Below are 10,073 nucleotides of genomic sequence, written 5' to 3'. Positions count from 1 at the left end.
GACAGGCAATCCTCTTCACCCCAGCAGTTCTGTTCATGTAAGGTCACCAAACCATAGGCATTGGAGCCCAAAACATGACCTGCAGCCAATCTTATAGTTTCTATAATTTAACATGGGGAGGTTTCTAAGATACTTCTAAGGCTGACCCTAATGTCTGACTGCCTCATACACTTAAGGGCTATTATTCACATCTTATAAAAGGAGAACTGAGGCACACAGAAGCTATGTGACTTTCCCAAAAATCATGTCAGTGACAGAGCAAGAAACTGAACCTGGGTTGCCTCATCCTAAGCTAGTACCCTAACTGCTAGACTGGTCTGCCCAAGGACAGTACCACCTGTCCCAAAGTGCTTTTGTAGAACACTCCAGCATCTGACATAATACTGAACTTTGAAAGCATATCAACATTAACTAAGCCACAAGGCCATACACTCAGTAACAAGACAGCATTAGAACTCAAGCTCCAGGTTCGCAGTTCTGTGCTCAGACCAGTGGTTCACTGTACCTCAAATAATTTAATATTGAGCATATTAAAAAACTTCAATAAAGCCACAAACTTTTGACTTACAATTGCTGTAGTTTTGATACATTATGTAAACTAGATCCCAAGAGGCCAATAGCCCCTGGTGATGCAAAGGACGAAAACTCTTTTTGCACATAGTGCCTGGTTCAGTCCCCACTGAAGTGAACCAGAGCCTTTCCACTGACTTCCATCATGCTGGTACTCATCATAGTCCTAAAGCTCTTTAGAAGCAAGTTCTCTTTAGTCACTGACCAGCTGTTCAATGGCTGTCTCACTTGCATTCCAAAGACCTTTATCCCACACACTACCGGATAAAGCTTTCCAAAATGCAGCAACTGCATATGATTATTGTCCCTTTACAGCCGGACTATCCTGGGATGCAGAGTTTAAAGATTTCACTAACTCTGCCAACCCCCACCATTCAAAACTCAGACACCACCCCCCTCCCCCACAAAAGCATGGGATTGCCTTAAAAATCACATGGGGCATTTTTTCAAATACCAGTTTTTCAGCACAACAATTCCCTCCACATTCTCCTGTCCTCTACTTGGTGAGCCACCATGAGTCCTCATGTAGGAGCCATCTCCTTTGAGGGCAGATGGATTTCAGCCCCTTAGAAACAGTGTTTACTGTCTTCATTGGGAGCAGCCTGACTGTGACCAGCTGGGTCTTTAGCTCCACTCACATTAGCAGCAGCCAGATTAGTCAAGAAATAAGCTTAATAAAAAACAGACAGTCAGGAAAACCCTTATAAAACACCACATATACTTTGGGAGCAGAGGCCTGACAGAAGCCTGCTGTGGATTTTAAGAGACTGCTCTATTAACATAACAGTGTAAGCACAAGTTGAACTATGTATGTGTAAGAAATTGTAGCCTAACCATGTTTGCAAGACCAAGAAAAGTGACACAAAAGCTAGAAGGCCAGTTTGAACTAACACTAAACCTGTAAAAAGAGGAAGAAAGTTCACACAGAAATGAGAAACTAATACATATGCATAAGAGATGTTTATGTAACAGGCAGGATAAACCTGTATTGTCTAGTGCTGGAAGCAGATGAGGTCATGCAACTGAGCTTCCCATTTGTAACTGACTGCTATTAAGTGTTTGCCTTAATAAAGATTTATTAGACACCCGAATAAGTGACTCTAAAGCCAACAATATATTGCAAGTCTTGCAGTAACACCGAATTGGTACTACCACCCTTGGAAGAAACTGCACAGGGACACACTTATACCCCCCAAAAAATCAAAACAAAAAAACAGTGTAAAGTCTGACTCACTTTAAAAATGAACAGGACTACTTGTGGCACCTTAGAGATTAACAAATTTATTTCAGCATGAGCTTTTGTGAGCTACAGCTCACTTCTTCAGATGCACAGAATGGAACGCACAGACAGGAAATATTTATACATACAGAGAACATGAAAAGATGGAAGTATGCATACCAACAGGAAGAGTCTAATCAATTGAGATGAGCTATTGTCAGCAGGGGAAAAAAAAACTTTAAGTGATAATTAAGATGACCCACAAAAGGTGGGAGGAGAACTTAACATAGGGAAATAGATTCAATTAGTGCAATGACCCAGCCATTCCCAGTCTGTTAAGGCTTGAGTTAATTGTGTCCAATTTGCATATTAATTCAAGTTCAGCAGTCTCTCTTTGGAGTCTGTTTTTGAAGTTTTTTTGGTTGCAAAACTGCCACCTTCAAGTCTGTCAGAGAGGTTGAGGTGTTCTCTCACTGGTTTTTGAATGTTTGAATGATTTGATATCAGATTTGTGTCCATTTATTCTTTTATGAAGAGACTGTCCGGTTTGGCCAATGTACATGGCAGAGGGGCATTGTTGGAACATGATGGCATATATCATATTGGTAGATGTGCAGGTGAACAAACACCTGATGGCGTGGCTGATGTGAGTAGGTCCTATGATGGTGTCACTTGAATCTATGTGGACAGAGCTGGCATCGGGCTTTGTTGCAAGGATAGGTTCCTGGGTGTTTATGTTGTATAGTGTGCAGCTGCTGGTATTTGTTTCAGGTTGGGAGCCTGTCTATAAGTGAGGACTGGCCTGTCTCCCAGAAAGCGCACAAAAGCTCATGCTGAAATAAATTTGTTAATCTCTAAGGTGCCATAAGTACTCCTGTTCTTTTTGCAGATACAGACTAACAAGGCTGCTACTCTGAAACCTGACTCACTTTAAGCGCACGTCCAGACTAACCAGCAGCATCGGCGGGTTAAAATCGATTGCTCGGGGATCGATATATAGCGTCTAGTCTGGACGCGATGTATCAATCCCTGAGCGCGCTTACATCGATTCCGGAACTCCATCAACCCGGAGTTCCGGAATCGACACGGAGAGCCGCGGACATCGATGCCGCGCCGTCCAGATGGGTACCTCGATTTTAGAAATTCGACTTCAGCTACGTTATTCCCGTAGCTGAAGTTGCGTATCTAAAATCGATTTTAATACCTAGTCTGGACGTGGCCAAATTGATAAAGGGACAGCATTTTCAGTGCCAAGTATGCAACCCTTTGCAACAAGTACTCAGTTTAGTTAAGGTTATCGCTTCTTTTAAAGCATAAGGAAAGTCCTGTTTTTTCACTGTCTGAAGTCTTAACTGCAACAAATCTGTGACTACCTAGAACTGTCACTGACCTGTGGACACATAAAATGGGAATAGTAGCAATGACAGAACTCTTGAGCCAGAGCCTACAACTGGAGCTGGTTAGCAGTATATAGCCTCTATTACATGCAGTTAGGACAAGTTGCATGCAAACGTATTTCCCCAGAATGTCCTATATTATGACTGAACCCCAAGAGATGGCAACTAGTTATGGATCATTATTTCTAGTATTGGGCACTCTGATAATTGTTAGAAAACAAAAATTCACAAGTCACTTGAGTTTAAAGCAGACCTCAGCCTACTTAGCAAAGAGTTACATCTATATAGCTTTCTGGGTCATGCCGAAGTGCTCTGCTACTGCTGAGACCCTAACCCAAAATGATGAAATATTGCCCAAGATTTCATGTCAGCTAACACCAATCTGAGGTTTTATGAAATCTCTAGTGCTCTGAAAAAGGCTACCACTTTCTGATCAATACCACTCAATTCCTCAGTGAGCTCCACCTCTCTATCCTAAAACAAGGCCCCACTACTCCAAGAACTGCTCCTGCTTCCTACCAGCTTTTTAAGTATCGGGGCACGTAAATAACACACAAGAATATACCACAAGTATGTAGCTACAAGTACCTGTTTTAAGTGTCGTTTCCCCTTTTCAAGTTCAAGCTTGCATTCTTAATGGCCTTTTCCTGTTACCTTTGCAGCACTGAAGGAGTAAGAGCGCGTCCATTTTACGCACAACTTTTATCACTAGTTTCTCAATGCCCCTACCTCTGAACATAAAAAGACAGACTTTCAGTGATAAGGTTCCATATATATGTGGGTAGGCACTGTGTGACATGAAAGAGGCAGGGTGGCTTATAAGAACAGCCATATGGGTCAGACCAAAGGCCCATCTAGCCCAGTATCCAGTCTTCCAACAGTGGCCAATGCCAGGTGCCTCAAGAGGTAATGAGCAGAAGAGGCAATCAAGCAATCCACCCAATAGCCCATTCCCAGCTTCTGGCAGACGCTACAATCCCTGCCCACCCCAGCCAATAGCTATTGAGGGAGCTATCCTAAAAAAGAACTGATCTAGTTTTTTTTTTGAGCCCTGTTAGTCTTGGCCTTCACATCGTCTTCTGGTAGAGTTCCATACTATATATTTATGAAGACATACTTACTTTGTTTTAAACCTGCTGCCTATTAATCTCATTTGGTGAGCCCTGAGGGTTGTTTTATAAGGACCACCATGCACTTCCACACCAATCATGATTTTATAGACTTGTCACATTCCCCCTGCAGTCATCTGTCAAAATTGAGAAGTCCTAGTATCATCAGTTCAAAAGCCCTGAGCTCCCTCTCAGACAAAATGAATTCCTTTTGTTAAATGAGCTGTGTCATTAGACGTGAACAACATATAGATGTTTGGGGTTCAAGTGTTGAGTGAAGAATCATTTTAAATGAAAAACGAGACAGTTTTTAAAATTAAAAGGTTTTTATTATCAATCTTGAGCAGCATAATGTATTTTGCTAACTCAACTGAAAACAATTGTTGGAAGCACAAAAAACCCTCTGATATAAAGCTTATGTACAGCACAGATGTAGAGCTCTTAAATGTCTAAAGCTATTAGTTTAATTGAAGACATTAAACTAATCTTGAATTACCATTCACATATTTGAATACACTGGGAACTAAAACGTTCAGATGATTTTTTTTTTTTGAGTACAAAAAAATTGAAGTTATTAGCTTTAGTTATAAAGAGCTCTGCCCAAATACACAAACTATACACTTGACATCCACAAAAATGTGAGCAAGAAAAGGATTATCAAAAAAGACATTTAATACCCCGCAGTGGTCCGTATCTACAAAGTTGTCCCTCCCCCACATCCAAACCCTTCCCCACAGAAAAATCACATACTTACCACAAGTTTTAGCAAGTATGCTTTAAAAAGGCCCCCGGGAAAGTTACTTATATAGTTCAATTTCCACTGTCAACGGATCTGGACCTTGACCGAGACCGCTGCCGATCCACAGATGCCGGAGATTTTGATCTACTAGAAGAACCTCGTTTCTGGCTCTTCTCAGGCATTGGAGACCTACTAACTGAACGAGACTTGCTACGACTCCTACTCCTGGACCTGGTGTAAGACTTGCGGCTTCGGGAACGAGAACGGCTGCGAGACCTGGACGAGCTCCTGCTACGGGAACGAGACCTGCTTCTGGACCTACTAATGAAGTTATACAAACCAGAGTTAGCGACTAAGTACTGATATAGCAGTACAACAGCAGTAAAATTCTGAATGCTTTGTGTCAAGGAGATATGAGTGTTCACAAGGACATTTCAAATTCTATTTTAGTCTGTACTTCAGCATCATTTGGAGATTTAAAAACTCATACCTGTGTCTTTTGCTGCCTTCAATTAGTTTAATTTTCCTTCCATTGATTTCTTTGCCAGAGAGCTTTTCAATAGCATTCTTTAAGTCACTGTAAGAGGCAAACTCAACCACCCTTTAAAAAAAAAAAAAATATTCACATTAAGTGCCAGGAATTACCTAGCCCATGTGCCAGATCTTTAAGTTTTCCTATAAGATTGACATGAGTGAGTCAACCAGTAAATGAACTGTGAATTAATATTTGCCTTTTTATTGAAATCTCATGGGGCTGTTTCAACTCAAGCTGTGGGCACCCATTAAGACTGCGGAAACTAGATTCAGTATTTAGAAGTATCTGAATCTAGTAATGAACATTCAACAAGTATAAGAGAAGTTTCAGATACTTACCCTTCATTTAGCTTAGGCCTGTGTGCATCTGCAAAGGTTACTTCCCCAGCTTGTCTCATGAAGTCTTTGAGATCCTAACACGAGACCAAATTTGTTATGCAAAGAAACAGAACTACTGTTTACATATATAAAAAAAGATAAGAAACATGACTACTGAAAGAGAAGATGTTAGATAAATTACAAACATGGCACTTGCCATACTTGTATTCTATCAAAATTGAATTATTGAATTATCTACATCAGGGCACGAAATAAATGAAAATAACACATTGCTTTAAGCAAAATGCTGATAATTTTAACATTAAAGAAAGTATTAGTCTATATATGGAACTGAGTGCATATTACCTACATATTTTTGAAGTGTAAAAAGAGACTGCAATAGAATAAGCCTTATGTTTATACAGAATGTTTACAATACACCAGTTATTTTGTGCCCCATATGTCATAAAAATATAGTTTACTTTACCTTCATTAAAATTTCCCTAGGCTAGCCAAGCAGCAAACTGCATTAAGCGATCGAAGATACCGTCATGATATATGCCCGACTGGCTCTTCGCCACCCATTTGAAGAACACTACCCAGTCGATGGAAGCCTTTAATCGCACAGCCCTCCCTATTAGCAGACTACTGACGGATGCAGACATTTTCTACTCTTGTGGAGTTATCAAGGACCACTTTACTGCGATCAGGATTCCAACGACCGACCACCTAATTTCGTATCTTTCAACTCTTTTCGACCAGGACCTCTTATTCGGAAGCGTTACAGGAGGAACAGCTCTCAACTTAAGGATCAGATCTCGTTAACTCTCTGGGATCGCTGCAAACTGGCACTTTAAGGAAGTGCATCGATTACGTCTAGACCAGCAAACACAGATCTAGAGGTGGCCAACTGCTACATTGTAGGAGCTGACTGGAAAAGTCAACCAGGCCCAACCAAGAGTGACCAAGACAACGATTAGGATAACCCACAGGCACTCCTCGTCATAAGGCCAACGACACAGATAGGCTGGCAAATAAAGGGTTTAATATGTGGTTAAAATTGATTTTAAACAAGAAAAAAATATAAATATATATATTTATAAATTTCCTAATATTTACACTGAGTATTTACATATTACATTAGTTCTGAAAATACCTTAGTTACTTAAGCTTACAGTAATAATTTTCCACATGTATTTTATTAAAATATTTAGTAAAAAATATATTTTACATTACATACCTATTAAATGAAGTCAAAATAGTCAATTATGTTTTAACAAACCTGCCAGCTGACTCGGGAAGACAGATTCTCTACTATCAGACGGTTTTCTGTTCGTACAGGTGGGGCATTTCTGTGTGGAAAGATATTTAGTTTCATCTAGAGCATTTCAAGTCAAGAACACTAAAATTTCAAGTAAGTTTTGCAGAGCCAATGAAAAAAGGTTGAGGTTTAAAACCGAATACTCTGATATAAAATATAAAACTACAAAGTAACTTTCTATAAAATAAGCCAGACCATATCTATTTCATGTAATGACTACCTATGGCACTGCTACATCAATTCAAATACTTGTGGGGGGAAGAGACTGTCAGATGGTGGTATGACACGCACTTAACTGGACCATATATATTAAAGCTATTCAACTATACATACCTCCTGTCATTACGTGGACGTCGGCTACTAAAGCGATCAGAGTATCGCCCTCTGCCTCTGCCACCTCTAGAACGGGCCCGTGCATGTTCAATTGTAACCCTGCAAGAAAACAGGACTCCATTTCACCTGCGTACCCTTTGTTACAAGCTTATGTGCTTTCGTTAATGAGAAATACGAGAACTTACGTTCATATTTTATATGAAGAGTGTAATTGAATTTATGAAATTTAGCAGTTTAATTTACTCTAGTTTTATTTTAAAGCTGTATATGAAGCAGCATACTGAATGCTACTAACATCAAGACACTTACCTCTCACTGCAGAGCTCCTTTCCATCCAGTTCATAGACTGCATCATCTGCATCCCTTGGATCCTCAAATTCCTATTTCATAAGAAGACACCATCTTTGATACCGACATTTAACTAAAAAACATATGCAATCTGCCTAACTGTTAGAGATTACTATAGCCTTATAAAAGAAAGCATTAAAAGCAGGTCTCCAGTTTATGAAACTAAGCCTTATACCAGCTTAACTTCCTAGTGTAGGCTAACTATACCACTGGGGTGTGTAAAAAATCCATACCTCTGAGCATGCAGTTAAACCAACTTTAACTTTAATGTAGGCAGAGCTAGGTTGACAGGAGACTGACTGACCTACCACCTTTTAGGGAGGTGGATTACCCACACTGACAGAAGCCCTGTGGTTGGCATAGGTGATATATTCACTGAACCACTGCAGTGCTTTAAATGTATACAAACCTTAAACTACAGCAAAAATGATTACATATATTCCACTATAGTAAAAGCCTTAACTTTTTGGACAAAAAATTAATGGAAGTGAAGCTTACAGGCTGCATTTCAGCATATTTGCACTGCACCATAAACTCGTCACGGACAACCAAAATCTGTTACCCCAACTTCCAGCCATCCCAATTTAAACAAAAAAACAAAAAAAAAAAACAAAACAAAAAACCCGTGCAAAATTACACATTTTACTGGACTAGAACCATGCTTCAACTACTTGCTGGAAAGCAAACAGACTTAAATTAGGTCACCCCTTATCCAAACAACGAATCTGCCTAATTCTCTCTTACCTACCAGGTAGATCTAGTGTATTTCAGGGACATTACAAGCTACTGAAGGCACGCAGCAGCCTCTGCAAGGAGATGAGCTTTGCTGCAACTGCTCTTACCACAAATCCGAAGCCCCTTTTCAGATCTATGTCCCGGATGCGCCCGTATCCCTTGAAGAATCTCTCCACATCCTTCTCCCTGGCTGCAGGGTTCAGCCTCCCGATGAATACGCGGCAGCCACTCATGGCGTCGTTAGTCACGATTAAATCGGCTGTAAGAGGGAAGGAGACCATTAGCCGCGCCAGGCGATAACTGCAGCGGGGACAGGGGGGGAACAGGCACTCGATGACCCCCCCCCCCCCACCTCAATCAGCTTTTGTCCGTCTCTCCCCCGCCGCGCCCCGCCTGAAGAGCCGCAACGCCCACCCCACCCTCAGTGCGCAGCCGCAGAGGCTTGCCCTGTGCCGCAGTCTAGAAAGTCCGAGAACATGCGACGGCCGGCCCCACCCTCCCACTCAGCTCCAATGGGAAACGGCCAAGACAGACCCCACCCCTCCCCTCCACCAATCGGAACAAGCCACGCGCGCTCCCACCCCACCCCCTGGTGACTTTCTGCGGCGCTCAGCGATCCGCGCATGCGCGCACAGTTCCCGAGTTGGAGAAGAAAGCAGTAGACGCCACCATTTCCATTCCACAAAATGGCCGCCCGAGCCGCGCCCAAAAAGAACAGCAACGAGCAGCACCCCCGCGCCAAGACTGGCACCCACCTCCCAGCTGTGGGACTTAAGCATCAGCGAGGACACGACAGCAGCACCATACCCTTCCTCCCCACTTCACTCCCCCGGGCCGGAGACTGCCGTCCCCAGCAGCGCGCCTCCTCCTCGCCTGGGGCTCCCCGGTCCCGCGTTCCCCGCCATCTCCAATCGCAGCTCCCCACTCTCCTATCTGTAGCGGGGCCCGCCACCCTCTCACCAACCTGCGCTACGATGGTCTCACGGGGCGTGCCGAGGCCAGACAGGTGTGTGAGTAGGACGATCAGTCACTCACTTGACCGAGCCTTCCTCTACGGCGTCTAGCTCCCGACTGGCGAGTCCGCTGCGTAGCTGCGCCACAAAATGGAGGCTGCTAGCACGTGACGTTGGCACCACGTGACCCACCTCCGGCTCCCCCATGGGTGGAGAGGCTAGGGGGTGGTGCCTTTCTTGGCAGAGAGAATCTAGGTCACGGGGGTGGGGGGGGCTTGTTCAGGCGCCCTCGAGTGGGGCCCGGCGCGGCTCTGTTCGTGAGTCCGGGGGTGAGGCGCTGGGCCCGTAGAGAGGAACTCGGGCCTGGCACATCCAGTCCCCCCATTTATTTATTTACACCGCCCGCCCCGTGTCCGTCCCACCCCCGGCGGCCCTGCGCGTTTTCACACCGTGACTAACTCCAGGGCCTGGAGGAGCCTGCGGGCTGGCCTGGGAGA

The 10,073-nt window shown here is 43.3% G+C and overlaps 1 protein-coding gene across 2 annotated transcripts; it reads right to left on the bottom strand.

Moving 5' to 3' along the window:
* Positions 1-4,602: 4,602 nt before the first annotated feature.
* SRSF5 (serine and arginine rich splicing factor 5) lies at positions 4,603-9,724 on the bottom strand. 2 transcript variants are annotated; one of them, XM_050953606.1, is made up of 8 exons: positions 9,588-9,722; positions 8,731-8,882; positions 7,850-7,920; positions 7,541-7,639; positions 7,169-7,238; positions 5,908-5,981; positions 5,525-5,635; positions 4,603-5,355 (listed from the first exon to the last, which is right to left on the bottom strand). In XM_050953606.1, exons 2-8 carry the CDS (start codon positions 8,854-8,856, stop codon positions 5,106-5,108), a joined length of 801 nt encoding a protein of 266 aa, XP_050809563.1. In that variant the 5' UTR covers positions 8,857-8,882; positions 9,588-9,722; the 3' UTR covers positions 4,603-5,105. The 2 variants fall into 2 exon arrangements, with proteins under 2 accessions (XP_050809563.1, XP_050809564.1); XM_050953607.1 differs by lacking the exons at positions 4,603-5,355; positions 5,525-5,635; positions 5,908-5,981 and adding an exon at positions 6,465-6,913 and having other exon boundaries at positions 9,588-9,724.
* Positions 9,725-10,073: the final 349 nt, after the last annotated feature.

This window comes from Gopherus flavomarginatus, chromosome 5, assembly GCF_025201925.1.
Source record: "Gopherus flavomarginatus isolate rGopFla2 chromosome 5, rGopFla2.mat.asm, whole genome shotgun sequence".
In the NCBI taxonomy this organism is placed as follows: domain Eukaryota; kingdom Metazoa; phylum Chordata; order Testudines; family Testudinidae; genus Gopherus; species Gopherus flavomarginatus.
This window is presented reverse-complemented; position numbering and strand designations above follow the sequence as displayed.

What these genes read in the sequence shown, in the direction of transcription:
- SRSF5 (XM_050953606.1), bottom strand. Translation starts at nt 8,856, where the DNA reads ATGAGTGGCTGCCGCGTATTCATCGGGAGGCTGAACCCTGCAGCCAGG. An exon ending in CGTCCACGTAATGACAGGAG is followed by an intron (nt 7,239 to 7,540) that starts GTATGTATAGTT and finishes CTTTCCACACAG; the next exon opens with AAATGCCCCACCTGTACGAA. An exon ending in AGGCCTAAGCTAAATGAAGG is followed by an intron (nt 5,636 to 5,907) that starts GTAAGTATCTGA and finishes TTTTTTTTAAAG; the next exon opens with GGTGGTTGAGTTTGCCTCTT.